The sequence below is a fragment of the Xyrauchen texanus genome, chromosome 27 (genome assembly GCF_025860055.1).
Source record: "Xyrauchen texanus isolate HMW12.3.18 chromosome 27, RBS_HiC_50CHRs, whole genome shotgun sequence".
Taxonomy (NCBI): domain Eukaryota; kingdom Metazoa; phylum Chordata; class Actinopteri; order Cypriniformes; family Catostomidae; genus Xyrauchen; species Xyrauchen texanus.
The window spans coordinates 32,801,910-32,820,310 of record NC_068302.1 but is presented as its reverse complement, the minus strand read 5'-3'; the positions used below and the strand labels follow the sequence as shown (position 1 = coordinate 32,820,310).

The window sequence follows — 18,401 nt, the reverse complement described above, 5'->3', positions numbered from 1 at the left end:
CTGGCCCTTAAACAGTTTTGCTCATTAATTTTAAGCAGATTAAGTGACAGAAAGCAATGTCTCACTGTCTCACCTCACATTTGTAGAGTGCAGTTATTCGCTTTCAAGTAAGTTTATTATTTGGTTTCTTGGTGAGAAGAGAAAAAAGGGAATATATTTGAAAATGTTGTAGAATTAGTCATATCTATTGACATAACTATTGACTCTGTTAACAAGTAGCAAAGCAACATCTTCACTATGTGAATGTTCATTAAGCAATGATGTGTTATGACTCATGTTCAAGAAAGTACAAGGTGCAATTTGGGGTTCTTAAAGGACAAATGCAACCTACATTGCACCTGAATAAATGATATATGAATTCCGGTAGGGTTGTTCAACTGATAATGTTTTGTCTTGTTTCTTCGTGTCAATTTGTGTTGTTACCAGGCCAACGGGCCCAATCTCGCACACAAGGTATCAGTAGAACTTGCTGGCACCCCGGAACAGTGACTTTTAAGCCCCAATTATCTCTCAAAGCAAGCTGAACGAGACGCTCCAAGAATAGAGATGTTTTTACACCATCCAGAAATCACTTGGTAGAGGTGTCTGTTGTGAGATATTTTTTTTTTTTTTACAGTTTTTTACAGCACTTGTAAGGATGCACTATACTGACATGCCTCAAACATTCTGTTTATGGGATTGTTCTTGTAAAATTATTTCTAGACTTTGTTTGTCTGTTCGAATTGCAAAAACCACACTTCCAAAATAAAAATAAAAATCTTTTGGAAATTCCCCATAGCTGTTGTTTTCTTCTACGGGTGGGTGGGCAGTCCATGTCTACTGTGGGTGTGTTCCATTCAGAAGGGGTCATCCCTATGTCCTAGACATTACCATCCACTGTGAGTATTTTGGAGGGCTGAAAGGTGTGGGGTTTAAAAAAAAAAACAGTCATTCAGAACTTGGGAATTCTGTTAGAAATGACATCACAGCATGGCTATCAGGATTATTCTCCCTCAGAAGGCATCATATATGTTATTTAGAGCGTAAGGATTGTCAGCAAAAAGGTGGGACATGACTTTATCCATTGGGATTTGATTGGATTGTGAAAAGTGATTTCTATGAAAGATGGTTGGAGGAGAGGGGATGAAGTGGGCTAGATGACGTCAAACGAAAAATAGATGAAAAAATGCTTATGAAGAAAAATATATATATTTTTCTCGTTTAGAATAACAAGCACAAATTAGGCAACAGTAAGAGCAGGAACGTGTGTTTAGAATGTAAATATGGTCAATTTTGATTTCATGTTATTTGAAATGTTAACAGATTTTTAGTATTCCAGTGGCTCATGCATGTTAACAGATATTTGACGAACTAAACTGTTAAACTCTTTCAGATTAAATTAAGCTGAAAAATATATTTTAATCCCTTTTAACGCTCGTGGTCTTAAATATAACAAGGGTACAGTAACATGAAGGAAATCATGAAGTAACCTGTTCGAAATGCCGTAGATTCGGTGTATTTTTCCCGCCTTCTGAATAATTAAAGCGAGCGAATAACGGTCGGAGAGCTGCACGCGCTCAAACACATTCGCGCTTTGATGAGGGCTGGCCAGGTGCGCGTGCCAAGCTTAAACAAACCACATTCGCGCCTCCCCGCACACACAGTGAAGATGGAGCTTGTGGTTGATGCGCTAAAAGATCAAATAAAAACATAACATAAACATAAATGAGATGGAAGAGTGACAGAGGATTGAGAAATAGAAGCTGAGGGACTCAAAAAACGTTGGATTTTTAGTTTTAACATGGCGTTGTAATACAAGAACATGGGCAGTGTTGATTTGTACTTTTCTTCAGCAAAGTATTTGCTTTCCTCCTGTTAAAAAGAACATATTCATGGGATGTACGACTGGATATTCGGATTATAAAACGTGTATTCCCTATTGTACTTTCAGGTAATGTTTCTTTTGATGTTTTTGCGCTTTTATGGTCTTCTGTTTGGAATAAGCTACATGTTGCGCTTTTTGGAGGATGATGCAGTCGATCGTTTAATTAATCTGTTTTCATAAAAGGGGAAAAAAAAAACGATTACAATAAACTCGTGCAGTGTTGGATGGTTATTTTCAAGTCACCATGTGGATGTAATTTTACTTTTTTCTTTCTTTTTTCATTTTTTTTTTTTTGCATCTGCTGAAATTCACTCAGCCTTGTTTTCTAAAGGGCTGTAAGATTTCTCTGTTTTTGCCCCACACAGAATGGCTCGGTTCGGAGACGATGTTCCCGGTCTTTTGGGAGCCGGGGATGGTGGGTCGGAACGCAGTCGGAACCTGGAGGCTCCGGCGGTATCCACAGGTGGAATTTCACCAGCTTTCAAACAGACCAAAGCGCAGCGAGCAAGAACTATGGCCCTGTATAACCCAATCCCAGTCCGACAGAACTGCTTCACCGTCAACAGGTCGCTCTTCATTTTCGGAGAGGACAACATCGTTAGGAAGTACGCCAAGAAGATAATAGAGTGGCCATATCCTTTTTTTCATAACGGTAAAACACGCCCTACCCCCAAACACACACACACACACACACACACACACACACACACACACACACACACACACACACACACACACACACACACACACACACAGATGTTGGTCTACCTATTATTATGAGGACTTTCCATAGACATAATGATTTTTATACTGTACAAACTATGGATTCTATCCCCTAAACCTAACCCTCACAAAAAAACGTTCTGCATTTTTACATTTTCAATAAAACATCGTTTAATATGTTTTTAAGCTATTTAAATTATGGGGACACTAGAAATGTCCTCATAAACCATATTTATAGCATAATACCCTTGTAATTAACAGTTTGTAACCTAAAGAATTGTCATCATAAACCACATAAACACCCCCCACACACACACGCACACTTGCACAGTGTTGACAGGATGCTTTGTCAACATGTATTTACAAAAGCATGCTCTCTTCTAATCTGAAACTACAAATGGTTTGTTCTTGTTCATACTCTTGTACATTGTCTCCAATTTGCGCAAAATATGTCCTTTTATTGTACCAAATGTACAGAAGTTGTTGTTAAATAATATATAAAATGGAACTTCCTGTTTTTGCTGCTTCTTTTTAACTTTCTAAATATACGTCATATTACAATGCATAATTCACAGAGGAAACTAATGTATTTCAGAACCACGGACAGGGACAATGCACTAGTCAGAAGAGTCATCTGCAATGACTATTGCAAAATTGGTTATAGCCAATTTTACAACATCGTTACCATGATGATGTAGTCAGCAAACCTTAAAATGACTTCAAAAGCACATAGCTGGTAATCTGATAATCAGAAGGACGCTGGTTCGAGCCCCACAGCCATCACCATTGTGTCCTTGAGCAAGGCACTTAACTCCAGGTTGCTCCGGGGGGATTGTCCCTGTAATAAGGGCTCTGTAAGTCGCTTTGGATAAAAGCGTCTGCCAAATGCATAAATGTAAATGACTAACCCAGAGCCATTTTTAACTATTTATTTATGCAAACCTGGATTATGTTGTTCCACGTTCCAGACTGTTCATACTTTACCCTGGGTTAGTAATTGTAACGAATGAAGGCAGACGAGGAGAGCGGATCTAAAAGCAAACCTACTTTTATTGGAACAAACACAAAGGAAAACCCTCAATGGGGAAATAAACACAAGACTGAGGAAAACGGGCAGGGAACACACACACACACACACACACACACACACACACACACACACACACACACAGTTTGGTTTCCATGTTTTATGGGGACTTTCCATAGACATAATGATTTTTATACTGTACAAACTTTATATTCTATCCCCTAAACCTAACCCTACCCCTAAACCTAACCCTCACAGAAAACTTTCTGCATTTTTACATTTTCAAAAAATATAATTTAGTATGATTTATAAGCTGTTTTCCTCATGGGGACCGACAAAATGTCCCCACAAGGTCAAACATTTCGGGTTTTACTATCCTTATGGGGACATTTGGTCCCCACACAGTGATAAATACACGCACGCACGCACGCACGCACGCACGCACGCACGCACGCGCACACACCAGGCTAACAACATTCAACGACAGACAAGGAGAAAACAAGAAGCAGGGCTTAAATACACAGGGAGTGATGACTAAATTGGACACAGGTGAGAACAATGAACAAAATGGCAGTGATGATGACAGGTGGATACTGGGAAGTGTAGTTCTTTAACAATAGACTAGTGAGACACAGGGCAGACAACAGAGGAACGTGACAGTAATTAATCAAGGGTAGTCAGGTTTTGAGATTTCAAAATGTAAATTTGAGCACCCCGTCTGTGGAAATGTTACCAGTATTTAACAACACAAGGTTAAATGTGGTGCTAACCTCCTTTGAAAATGACTTTGCGTGAAGCATTGCTTAAAGGAATATTCAGGGTTCAGTACAAGTAAAGCTCAATCAACAGCATTTGTGCCATAATATTGATTGCCACAAAAATGTATTTTGACCTGCCCCTCATTTTCTTTAAATAAAAAAAGCTAAAATCTGGGTTACAGTGAGGCACTTACAATGGAAATAAATGGGGTCAATCAATATACGTTAAAATACACACAGTTTCAAAAGTGTAGCCTCCAGACATAAACAATTTGTGTGTTAACATGATTTTAGTGTAATAAAATCACCTACTAACCTTTTCTGTGTAAAGTTATAGCCAATTTTACAACATCGTTACCATGATGATGTAGTCAGCAAACCTTAAAATGACTTCAAAAGCAACGATTTACACAACAGCTCAAGTAATACAGAAGTTTTAACAGAAGAATTAATGTAAGTGTTTTTTTTAAATAAAATTATAAGCTTCACATTTCTGCCTTGAAACCCTCCAAAAAATGGCCCTGTTCACTTCCATTGTAAGGATCTCACTGTAACTTTGATTTTAGCATTTTTTCAAAGAAAAGGGTGGACAGGTCTAAATAATATTTTCCTGTCGGTTTGAACCCAGGCTATTCCTTTAACCCAGATTTTAAAAGAAATGAACACTGTGTTAAGCATATTGTCAAAAAACCTGCAGAATAGAGGTTTGTCTTTTGTGTTGTAGCATCACAAATTACAGCCAGACAGTATGTTCTATGTACGAAGAGGTTTTTATTTTGTTACAAGCTCATTGCGTGAACTTCTGGAGTAAATTAATACTCTGTTAAACTGCTAAATGACAATGAAGATGCATGTAAACAATTGTTGATTAGTTTGTCTGAGGAAGGTAGAAGCATACTCACAACAACATATACCCTGCATGAGGTGTTTGGCCATGTGTAATTGATGATAGATTTTAAAGTGCCTTAGTGTGATTTAAAAAAGGCATCTCTCTGATGCAAATGAGATGAGTCAGTGACAGGAGAAGATAAGGGTGTCGACCATAGTTGTCACAGATGGGAACCACTGGACAACTGTTGGGTTTTGATTGGCCCTTTTCAATTCCTATCATGGCAGACTGTCCAGTAATTAGGAAGGTCAGACAGATGATGGCATTTAATTAAAATAGGCAGAGGATGGTTTATAATTGCACATTGTCAATTGGTTTGTTAAGCCACCGTCAATTTATGTGACTTGTTTTGTAATGCATCTTACAATTGATTTACTAAATGACTGTAAAGAATCAGTAAATGTCTTGCTGTAGTCTAGCGTGTTGTCACTGGTGGTCTAAAGCTTTACGATTTTTTAAGGTTCAACATTATTTTGAGGGGAAATTAAGAGAGAATGTTAGATAAGCACTCTTCAGGAAGAGCACAGTGTGTGTTTATTGGGACATTTAGATGAAAACATTTAAGATTAAAAGATTAATGCTACTTAGACATGAGAAACCTTGGTTTATCTAATCACAAACTTGGAAGTCTGTTTATTTATACAGTATATTAATAGGCTTAAAATGAGCTCTGGTTTACTTTACATTTTATGCTAAATTTAAAACGATCTAAATCAACTTTATTTGCTGAGATGTCTTCTCTCACATGCAGGCGAGGGCTGTAAAGTGTGAACCAATCTGAGCCTTAAACAGAGGCGTTCAAATGTAGAGAGATGTTCAACAACATGTCAGCATGTGTTTATCCCTGCATCAATTGACTGAAATCCTTTACTTATGTTGAAAAGGAGGGCTTAGAGCTGGCCCCTCCACTGATCATGTGACAAAAGTTTTTTGTAGTTTTTTGTGTACTGATGGCTGTTTTAAGAAACTAACATGTTTAATGTTACAAGCACTTCAGCAGCTTAGTAAAGAAAGGAGAGTCATTGATGCCTGTGATATCATGGAAATGTGCTCGTCCATGCTGATTGATATGATATTCCCCTTTCATTTGCAAGAGTATGACTCAGTGTACAACTGAGTTGGCATTTGTGTGCATGTTAAATTAAATTATAGCATCTATCTGGACTCAACTCTCTCGTGTATCTAATGGGCCACTTGCAACATAATTCTTGTGTCAGTGTCTGCGATCACCTTTTGAAGCATAGACATGGTGATGTAATGACTTGGCATTGCCCCAAAACAAATGCAACTGCAATCTGTCCCTTAGAGAAAGTAGAAAACCATGTCCCTGTTGGAGTAATATTCAAGTGCGCTAAATGGAAAGATCAACTGTGTAATTAAATGCATGTTATAAGCCAGGGGTCGGCAACCTTTTTGGCATGAAGTGCCATTTTTTTATTCTTTGTTAATCAATGTGCTGACAACATACATGTATGAAACTTTTTAATCTTGTTCTAACCCTGGCCTGGACCATCCAACTCGGCTGCGCAATTCATTTCGCCAGGCCCCTGCTCCCTTTTGCCGGCGTCCGCTTTACCTCAGTGCATGGCGAAGACGCCAACACCCTGCATGTGGAGATCGCAATTCTTTAACTAATAAAGATGTGATAGAGCCTGTCCCTCCAGCCGAGATGAAGAAGGGTTTCTACAGCCCTTACTTCATAATACCCAAGAAAGACAGTGGCTTACTACCGATCTTGGACTTGCGAGTTTTCAACCGGGCCTTACACAAATTCCAGTTAAAAATGCTCACACAAAGACACATTCTAACTTGCATCCAGCATCAAGATTGGTTCGCGTACTTCCACGTCTCAATTCTGCCTCGACATCGAACCTTCCTACGGTTCATGTTCGACGGCCAGGCATTTCAGTACAAGGTCCTCCCCTTCTGCCTGTCCCCTCGACAGGAACCAGGTGCTCATGCACCTCAGCTGTTTTGGGCTTCAGGTTATCTGGCAAAAGAGCAAGCTCACCCCGGTTCAGAGCATCTCTTTTCTCAGCATGGAGTTAGACTCAGTCTCAATGACAGCACGCCTCATGTACGAGTGCACGCAATCTGTGCTAAGGTGCCTCACTCTCTTTGAGCCAGGCACAGCGGTTCTTCTAAAACAATTCCAGAGGTTCCTGGAGCATATGGTATCCTCGGCAGCAGTCGCGCTGCTCGGGTTGATGCATATGATACCGTTTGAGCACTGGCTTCAGACTCGAGTCCTGAGATGGGCATGGTGCCACGGTACGTACCGTGTGTTAATTACCCGTTCCTGCCCTCAGACTTTCAACACTTCCCTCCCAAGACAACTCCCACTGCCCACTCTGGCACTCCCTAACGGGGGCCCCCCTCGGGACAGACGTGCTGGCACACAGCTGGCCCCGGGGGCTGCGCAAGTACGCATTTCCCCCAGTGAGACTTCTTGCACTGGTGCTGCGCAAGGTCAGGGAGGATGGGAAACAAGTCACCTTAGTGGCTCCTTACTGGCCCACTCGTACTTGGTTCTCGCATCTCATGTGACATCACCTCCCTGGCAAATTTCCCTGAGGAAGGACATGGTTCCTCAGGGACGGAGCACCCACTGGCATCCGCGTCCAGACCTCTGGAACCTCCACATCAGGTCCCTGGACGGGACACGGAAGATCTAAGATGACCTACCACCTGCAGTCGTAGACACGATCAACCAAGCCAGAGCTTCCTCTACCAGGCAACTTTACACCCTAAAGTGGCGCTTGTTCGCAAATTGGCGTTCTTCCCGGTCTGAAGACCCGGAGAGATGCGCAGTTTGGTCTGTGCTATCATCCCTGTAGGAGAGGTTGGAGGGGAGGCTATCGCAGGCCACCACGACGCAGTGGACTGCAAGTCCTTAGGCAAGAACGACTTGATTATCAGGTTTCTTAAGATGCGCCTGGAGGTTGAATCCTCCCTGGCCAAGCCCGTTCCCCTCCTTGGAGCTCTCAGTGGTCCTCTCGGGCCTTCAGAGACCCCCATTTGATCCGGGTTGAGTCGGTCTCATCCTGTGTTTTCTCAGGTCCGAGCTGGTAGAACTTGGTAATGCGGAACAACTGACTGGGTGTACCGCTTGCACCTAACGCCTTTCCCCTCCACTGAGGCGATCAAGTGCGCTCTCATCCCAGGAGATCCCACTTACTCGGCTCCCTGGATGACACCTTCCTAGCCCTCTGGTCTGCAAATTCAGCAGAGGAATTCCCCGACCAGACCCACTACGGGTACTAAAATGTCTCTGTACTGGAATAGGTGCTCCATAGGACGTGTGTGGATTATTCACCCTGTGTGTATCTTCCGTGGTACGGTCACCCTACAGGCAGACCCGCGTCTCCCTTGGGCAGTCCCCACTGCCCCCTGGTTGCCATGTTTGTAGCAACTCCTCCCTCGTAGCAGGTATTATCTACCACCGCGCCATTTCCACATGTGTCCTGAAAACCCATGTGATGTATTCTGCTACTAGTTATCTCCCCCCAGCCTGGGCAGGTGGTGGTCTCAGCGGGTCTTTTCCCCCTGAAAGAATAGGAGTTGGAAAAGAACGCCTTCCCCAATGCGTGTGATGCGTTAAGATGGCCCCAGCTGCTTTGACTCTATGCGAGAAACATAGAGAGAGAAAAGGCGTGGCTGGCGCGGCATGCTCCCATGCTTGGCACGTTGCTTTCTTCCCCCCTTCGGGGTGCCGGGAACCTAAAAGGTTTATGACGATTTTATGGGGTGTTGGGTAAGGGTAAGTGCAGTCTGACACAGCCTGTCTCTTTGGCATGCCACTGCCTGCCAGCACCTGCATCAGCAGCACACGTACACGGTTCAGCACATGGCGCGATTGAATATGGACCCCTTGTGTCGCTTCTTCAACACAACGCCGAAGTGAGCGACAGACAGGGAACGTCTAGGTTACTGTTGTAACCTCCGTTCCCTGATGGAGAGAATGAGACGTTGTGTCCTCCTGGCCACGATGCTGAACCGAGCCACTGTTATGGCCGAACCTCATTCTCGGCTCCTCAGTGCAAAACCTGAATGTACAGATGCATATTTCCCTCCCTTTATGGGAATATACAATTCGGTCTGCCAATTTCTCATTGGCCTTTTCTCAAGTTCAGAGATGCGGGAGGCTCTCAAGTGAGACACCTAGTGTCGCTTCTTCGATACAATGTCTCGTTCCCTCCATCATGGAATGGAGGTTACAACAGTAACCTAGATGTTTTGTTGTTATAACCTAACGTATAAAGGTAAATTCAGTGATGTTAAACATATTTATTAAAATATTTATTGTTAAATATATAATTTTTTACTTGAATCAAAGCAGTTCATTTTTATGTTACTACATGAAGCACATAGGCTACTTGTTGTCAGTGTGTATTTTAAGTTTGAGTCCACTCTTAAATATGCTTCTGCTCTGCGTTTTTCAAATTTAATGCAGTTTAATTTTCAATACAAAATATATTGTCAGCATAAAGTTTCAAACTCCTGCAAAAATTTTGCAAATTCTGCTGATCCATGTTATCCAGTGTGATTTGTGAATGATCCATAGAGCATCTTGACTGTCTTAAAAGAAGTAAGGAAATCTGACCTTTTGTGTAAAAGGAGTTAACACGGTTCATTTGCTTATTTAATTAGTGACCTAAAAAATTGTGTGGAATCTTAAATATTTATTTTACATTTTATTACTTAAAATGGTCAACATCTTTTAATTTGTCAATTTCCATATTTAATTTAGATTTTGAATCAGACTTTTGAACCACACAATGTAAGTTTGTTCTTTTAATGTAGTTTTAGTTTGAGAGTCACCATCATTGTGGTTTAAGAAGCATTTATTCTGGGCTGAAAAAATCCAACATGGTTTGCATATCTTCTTATTTACATTGTGTTGTTCTAAAAGCAAAAAGCAAACAAATAAAATAAGAAAATAAATTATTTCCTCCACTCAACTTCACAGTACAACCGGCGCAAATTGGACACGTTTACAAGCGCTGCCTCAATTGGTCTGTGCCACGCTTTGTGCAGATTGTGATGTTCAAGTGGATTGCACAAGCTGTGCTAGTCTAGCTCAGTATTGTCACACTGTAAAGGTGCACTAAGGAAGTTTTTGGTAATTAAAAAAGTTTTAAACATAAAGACATGAATAGCATTTTTTTTAAATATATCAAAAATGATATACACTCACATCAGATGAAGACTCCAGTCATATTAGAAACCCAATAAAAGCAGTTTGATTTTATATGGAGTGGGTTGTCCCCTAATCGGTGCTGCCATGTGATACTTTGTCATGTAGTTGACTAAGTAACTACCACTAATAATTACAATAATAATAATACATTTACTTTATATAGCACTTTCAGACAATGCTTAAACATGAAAGTACATGCAAACAATAAAACTGTTACGTTCCCGTGTTGTCTGCCCCGTGTTTTCTGTTTTACTCGTCACTGATCACGCTCCATGTCACGTTTTCCTTGTTGTCCGCCCCGTGTTTCACTGTCCTTGTCTAAAAACTACAATTCCCACAATTCCCGGCCTCCCTCACTGCCTGCACTCATCATTGTTCTCACCTGTGTCTCGTTCAGTCTTCATTGTGTCTGTGTATTTAAACCCTGGTTCTTTGTTTAGTGACTGTCGATTGTTGTATGTGATGTTCCATGTTTCCAATGTTTTATGCCTGCTCTTGTTCCCATGTTTGATCGTTCGTGGATGTTTCGTGTTTGTGTGTTAATTTCATTTTCCCATCGTGGACCTTTAATTTGTTCCAGTGTTAGTGTTCTTTTCACCCGTGTGTTAGTTTGTGTTTGAGTTACTTTTCCCATCGTGGACCGTTTATTTTTGTTCCAGTGTTTTGTGTTCCTCTTATTATTTAATAAAACCGCATTTGGATCCGCACCTCTCGTCTGTCTTGTCCTGCTTCCACACCATTCGTGACAGAACGATCAGCCAAAAATGGATCCAGCGGTACAACAGGCAAACTACCGGCTGCTCTGTCTGAAACAAGGGGACCGACCGGTGAAGGACCACATTGGTGACTTTCTCGAGCTGGCTAACGTCTCTGACTTCCCGGACTCTGCCCTGGTGGTCTTCTTCAGGGGCAACCTGAATGCCTCACTGAGGGAGCGGTTGCCACCGGCAACGCACGAGTGGACTCTCTGCAGCTTCGTGGAGGTGACTTTGCGGGTCTGCGGCTCGTCGTTAACCGTGGGCGTCGCTGAGGAGGACCTTACCTCCCCTCCCTCAGTGGTGACTCTCCAGTCACCCATGGCGCTTCCTGTCACGCCAGTCCCACCTGTCAGCGAGCTCACCCCTACGCCAGTCGCCTTCCACGAGCCAGCGCGGTCCACTTCGTCTGCCCGGAGGAGGAAGAGAAAACGGGCTTCCGCCCCCCGGCCCACGCCTTCCCCGGTCTGCGAGCCAGAGCCCACGCCTGCCCCGGTCTGCGAGCCTGCTCCCACTCCTGCCCCGGTGAGCGAGCCTGAGCCCTCGTCAGCCACGGTCAACGAGCCTGAGCCCTCGTCAGCCCCGGTCAGCGAGCCAGAGCCCGCATCACCCACGGCTGGCTCCACGACTGGCTCTTGGACCGTCATGGCTACTGGCGCTGGCTCTTGGATGGTCATGGCTACTAGCGCTGGCTCTGGGACGGTCATGGCTACTGGCGCTGGCTCTTGGACGGCCGAGGCTACAGGCGCTGGCTCTTGGACGGCCGAGGCTACAGGCGCTGGCTCAGGGACGGTCGAGGCTACAGGCGCTGGCTCAGGGACGGTCGAGGCTACAGGCACTGGCTCAGGGACGGTCGAGGCTACAGGCGCTGGCTCAGGGACGGTCGAGGCTACAGGCGCTGGCTCACTGACATCGGGGGCTAATGGCTCTGGCTGGTTGACCGTGGGTGATGCGGGCTCTGGCTCGCTCACCGTGGCTGACGAGGGCTCAGGCTCGCTCACCGTGGCTGACGAGGGCTCAGGCTCGCTCACCGTGGCTGACGAGGGCTCAGGCTCGCTCACCGTGGCTGACGAGGGCTCAGGCTCGCTCACCGTGGCAGGTGTGGGCTCTGGCTCGCAGACCGGGGCAGGCGTGGGCTCTGGCTCGCAGACCAGGACAGGCGTGGGCCGGGGGACGGAAGCCCGTTTTCTCTTCCTCCTCCGGGCAGACGAAGTGGACCGCGCTGGCTCGTGGAAGGCGACTGGCGTGGGGGTGAGCTCGCTGACAGGTGGGACTGGCGTGACAGGAAGCGCCATGGGTGACTGGAGAGTCACCACTGAGGGAGGGGAGGTAGGGACCTCCTCAGCGACGCCCACGGTTAAACCCTGGTTCTTTGTTTAGTGACTGTCGATCGTTGTATGTGATGTTCCATGTTTCCAATGTTTTATGCCTGCTCTTGTTCCCATGTTTGATCGTTCGTGGATGTTCTGTGTTCGTGTGTTAATTTCATTTTCCCATCGTGGACCTTTAATTTGTTCCAGTGTTTTGTGTTCCTCTTATTTAATAAAACCGTGTTTGGATCCGCACCTCTCGTCTGTCTTGTCCTGCTTCCACACCATTCGTGACAAAAACTACAAAGACATATATTACTACAAACAAGTCAACAGTATAGTCCAGAGTGATGATATGGTATGATCCACCACACCGTCCAAGTCACGGTCCAGCGTACAAAAATGCCCATTATAGGGATGTATATATTATGAGATGGATAAAATGATATGATTTACACAGACTAAAAGTAACAAAACGGAAAATAAACAAATTCGGTGTGATGTGACAGCATTCCTGGACAATGGGTGTCGGTATAGATTCCAGAATCACAGGTTACTATTGGGACAGATGGGACGAGTAAGAGCCAGCTAAAAACTTACTTAGTGCACCTTTAGTGTTTAGCTTCCCATTCAGTTCATAATCACATAAAACACACTGCATGAATATGAGGAAGGATTACACCAAAAGAGTAGACTAGCGTGCCAGGGACTTCTCTCTTACTTTTTCTTGTGTGCCGCCTGGGCAAGCTTTTGCCCTCTAAGTGCCAGTGATGGCATGCATGCCATAGGTTGATATCATTATTATTAGCAGTGATAATCACCTAAAACTTTAGCACATTCCTTTTTTTTTTTTTTTTTTGCCTTTTAACCACATATATATATAATTTAACTTAACAATGTATTCTGTATTCACCAACAGCTGTTGACTAAGACTTTTCTAGGTGCATATAATTGCCAGACATTGTGACCTTCCCAAGGGTGAACGGACTCCCATGCCATGCACACATGGAGTATATCAAACCTTTTGAGTATTTTGAGTGTCTCTTTAGATGTTGATGACTTCAGTCACAATCAGGACCCGACTACTGATGTTGATTATAATTTACTAAAGGTTACCATGTAGCTGTTATCTATTTTATTTGTATTTATTATATTCTCCCCTTTTTCTCCCCAAACTTTTATGTTTTACTTTACTGGAGTAAAGGAGTGTTAGTACAAATCTTAAAAAAAACACACATCTTTGTTCATTTCAAAGAATATTACACATGTATGTTCGGGTATGTTTTGACTCACGAACATCACACGTATGACTCACAAACGAACAGTGCACAAGGGCTAAATGCAGTTATATTTAATGTGTTGTAGCTTTCTTAAAGTTCAAATAATAAAGTAGCAGCATGTAAATAACTACATACTCCTAAACTGTAATTTATCTTTGCGGCCAGCGCCTCTTCTATGAGTTGCGCGAATGTCCCAATCTAAGGGGCAGAGACTTGTTGTATCATTATTGTATTTATAATGGATTTTAATTAATTAATATCTGCAAAGATTTACTCAGCCGCTTTTATTTACCCTGGTTTCTGTGCATTATCATTAATATTAACCCTTACATTTATTATTTTAATTTTGAATTGTATGTATTGATGTAACGTATGTGACATCAAGCCATAACGGATAGTGAATAAGTGAACAAAAACACATCCCACCTCATGCACAAGCACACACAGAAGCTTGTGTGATAACCAAAGGTCACACCAGTTTGCAGAACAGCATGTTCACAAGCCCTGTGTGACAACCTGTGTGTGATAGCGGTAATTTAGGAGGGCTTTGTTTGAAGTGCTGCGTGATGTGTGATTTGAGCTCAGGCTGATGGAGCGCTGGGGAGGATGGAGCAAAATGTGTTTGGAGAGAAATGCAATTATTTGGGAAGGAGCACATCAGGTGATGTCATCATGTGGCGTCTTGGTTTCGGTTAGGGTCAGTTGTACAGGTGGATGTCGATGGTCACTGTGGGAAGGACAAAGTCTTAATGAACCACATGGGCCACTATGCTGCTTGGCCGGTGGGGAAGCCACAGCTGTTTGCCCCTCTGATCCCCACTGTGTGGCAAAGGGAGGAAGTACCCCACCGTGCCCATGCTTACTCAATAATTTATCCTGTCATTCGGCCCTGAGACACCCTAGAGAGAAAAGGAGACAGAGAAAGAGGATATGGGTGTGTGTGGGGGGGGGGCTCTATCATGTCTTTGAGTAGAAGGGTCGCTATCCCCAAATCACCTCCATCGCCAGCCGGGTCGTCCTCAATCCGGTGGGAAGAAGGAGCGACGCAGGGGGTGGCTGTAGTGGCATTCCTTTTTAGGAAGGAAAGCCACGACCACAACGTTGCCATGGTAAGGTTCTTGCAGTGAGAACACGAACCATCCACAAATGCTGCCTCGGTGTGATCGTGGCCCAGACACACGAGGCAGCTCCTGTGACCATCATGAGCAGAGAGAACTCGACCGCTTCCAGGAACTACACAGGGGCGGAAGGGCATCTTTATAAAGACACGTCCTGAAAAGTACTTTCAACGTTGCCGCTTATTGCTCTTTTAGAGAAATAAACTCTTTTAAATGAAACTATTCTCTTTCAACAGTGCTGTCGAAGTGCCCAGGGGCAAAGCCGCACTGGTGTGCAGAGAAGGAGAAAGCTGCTGATATGCTCTTGCAGAAATGAAGTGAACAGTCTCATGAAAGCAGCTCACTGATCACACAACCGCTCGGCTCCAAAGTAAAAATTTGAATGGACAGACACATTTCCCTCCCTTTATATGTCAGGGGGCGGGACATGCAAATTCTGTTTGCTAATTTCTCATTGGCCTTTTCTCAAGTTCAGAGATGGGTGAGGCTCTCAAGAGAGACCCCTAGTGTTGCTTCCTCAACACAACGTCGAAGTGAGTGACAGACGGGGAAATAGATTTGTAGATTAAGTCACTAAAGTCACATGTTTGTAAACAGAGATTTAATACTGCCCAGTTTTTCTTGAGCTTGTTATTAATTGATCTGGTGAAATATTGAACATTTAGTTGTGGCTATACTGAAAGGATGTTGGTGTAGATGAGCTGAATAAGGGAGTCACTATTGATTGTATGAATGCACGTGGAGAACACTAATGGCTGAGAGACCATATTAACTCTGAATACTGACTTATGGCAGAGTGGAGAGATCTTGTTGCCACGGAGACCACCCTCCCTCTCTCTCTTTCTCTCTCTCTCTCTCTCAATCCCCCTTAGATTGTGAAGGCTGTAGTATCTTTGTTTCTCACTTTCGTTTCCCATAAAAGTCAAAATACAGCAAGCGAAATGCTGCGTTAATTGACCAGAATGTATCCAATCAAAACAAGTTACATATTTATTATACATGTGGAACAGGATTTTGGACCAATGAAGTTTCACAACAAAAATAGAAATAAAGCATATAATGAAATGTCTTATTGTGCTTTGCTTGTCACAATGACAGGTGGTTATGACAAAAAGTGTGATTATCAAGTAAAAGGTAGGATTCATTCCTTGTCGGTTTATTGCAGTGTGCAAGGGTGTAAACTTTAAACTTTGTAAATTTGACACAATTAAATTGCTATTTGTTTAATCAAAATTATTTTTATTTTTATCTAAAATAACATTAAACATAAAGTCCATTTTTTAACAGAACCATTAGCAGAGCATATTGAATGTACTGTTTACAAATTGTACTGTAAACAGTACTGTTTACAAATTAGATTTACTGATCCGATTAAATGAACTGTAGTGTCGTACTACTAGAACTCAAGAAAGTCTATTAGGTAGAGCTAAATTTAATTAAAACAAACTGGTAGAGAGAAAGAGGAACACTTCCCAAGGGGTCTGTCCTGTTTGCACTGAACTCTCTCTCTGTCTGTCTTAAGCAGATTTGGGCTCCTTTATTTACCACAGATTTTTATCCTCACACACACTGGCAGAAAAAGGGTCAGTGTTCATGCTGCAAATTCAGTAATTTTTCATTACACATGCAAATCAGTGGCTGCCTGTGAACTCACACCACCAGGGTTCATGAGAACATCTTGACAATTTGCAGTAAGTAGCTTGTCTCTTTCATTTGATGAGACAAGACCATTTTGTTCACTCATTCTTTGGGTGTGTGTGTGTGTGTGTGTGTAAGTTAGACAGAGTTGCTTCAGGGTATGTTCTGTGTCATTGCCAGCATGCCGTGCCCTACTGGGGTGTTCTGACACAGGTTACATCAGAAGCCCTGCTCAATGTTGAAGGACAACACACACACACACAATGCAATACAGTTATTCTGATAATATCAATATTGGGTACTATTGGATGAAGCAAAGTGGACAAGCCTCAATGACTCTGGAATATAAATACTGGAATCAATTAAACAGATTATTTTATGTTAAAATGGCCTTATTATAAAATTTTTAAGCATATCCCTGCTGGAGTTTTCATAATTTTCTTTTATGCTACCATTTTTCAAGAATTAAACTGTTGTTATTACTGTACCTTTAAGACTTCTATATGTAAATTACCTCTATTATGATACTGTAAGCCAAGGCTACTCAACTTTGGAAAGGTCAGGGGGCAAAAAGCTGGATCCCTGTACCCATGAGGGCTACGCTCTTAATTTTTATGATATATAGTAAGACATAGTAAGAATGTTGGAATGTTAGTTAACTGGATAGAAATAAAAATTACATTTATGATTATTAAGAATAAAATATTTCAGCTCTGTGGATGGGAGACACAGCAATATTTAAGACCTTTTTTTCTATAAATCTCAACTTTCACTTTCAGATGTGAAAGTGAAAATAAACAGGCACCACATGTGAATTACAGAGGTGAAAGTGGAGATTTATTGTGTAAAAGGTATTATATATTTATCTGTTTCTCACCCACACCTATCATATAACTTCTGAAGACATAGATTTAACTACTGGAGTCATATGGATATCGGTAATGCTGCCTTTATGTTCTTTTTGGAGCTTCACATTTCTGGCCACCGTTTACTTGCATATTATGGACCATCAGAGCTGAGATATTCTTCTAAAAGAACCCTGAATGACCGGGAGAAAGATATTCTTCTTTCTGTGTTCAGCAGAAAGTCATACACATCTGGGATTGCATGAGGGTGAGGAAATAATGAGTACATTTTCATTTTTGGGTCAAATATCCCTTTTAATAATTATTTAAATCTGTTTAACAGTTCTATTTTCTGATGTATATCAGTTTAGTTGTAACTGTGATTGTCTACTAACAAACACCATGAGGGTTCAACATCACACACACCTGAGATGTGTTCAAAAACAAGAGCGATATACCCAAAATTAGCACCAAAAATCCTTAAGTTACAAGTCATAAAGATTTGTTCAACCCCCTCAGCATTTTGCGCCAAAGTAGATCACTAAAAAGCATTTGCGTGACGGCATCTAAACTGCAGGAAAAACGAATAACGTAACCTCGGTTCTCTCTAGATGAGGGAACGAGTATTGCGTAAGCTGGCTTACGCTACGGGAAAGATTAATCTTTTCTGAGATATTGAAGCCAAAAAATTATCCTTAATTTTGTATCATTTGTCAACGCAGTGCAGCAACTGCAGACCTTGAGCGGGCTAGCTAGCAAGCTCATTGGTTGCTCTGCGGCAACTGCTGCAGCCTATAGACGAACTTGGGCGAACTCGCGTCCAATGAGAGGCGTCCGCGCGTTTACTGCATCAAAGCCCGCCAAAATGGGCGTGGCTAGAGTGCATATAAGCGTAGTTCGTAGGCTGGAACCCTGGTTTTCATTGAATGAAGCGAAAGTCGCTCGTGGCGCGAGCAAAGCCGGCTACGCAATACTCGTTCCCTCATCTAGAGAG

At 42.6% G+C, this 18,401-nt stretch overlaps 1 protein-coding gene across 1 annotated transcript in view; it reads left to right on the top strand.

Annotated features, from left to right (window-relative positions):
- LOC127621128 (voltage-dependent R-type calcium channel subunit alpha-1E-like) overlaps nt 1-18,401 on the top strand; it is a 158,024-nt gene that overhangs the window by 25,359 nt on the left and 114,264 nt on the right. The window contains exon 2 of the mRNA XM_052094594.1: nt 2,230-2,496. Coding sequence (XP_051950554.1) covers nt 2,230-2,496 — 267 coding nt within the window. The remainder of the gene's footprint in view (nt 1-2,229; nt 2,497-18,401) is intronic.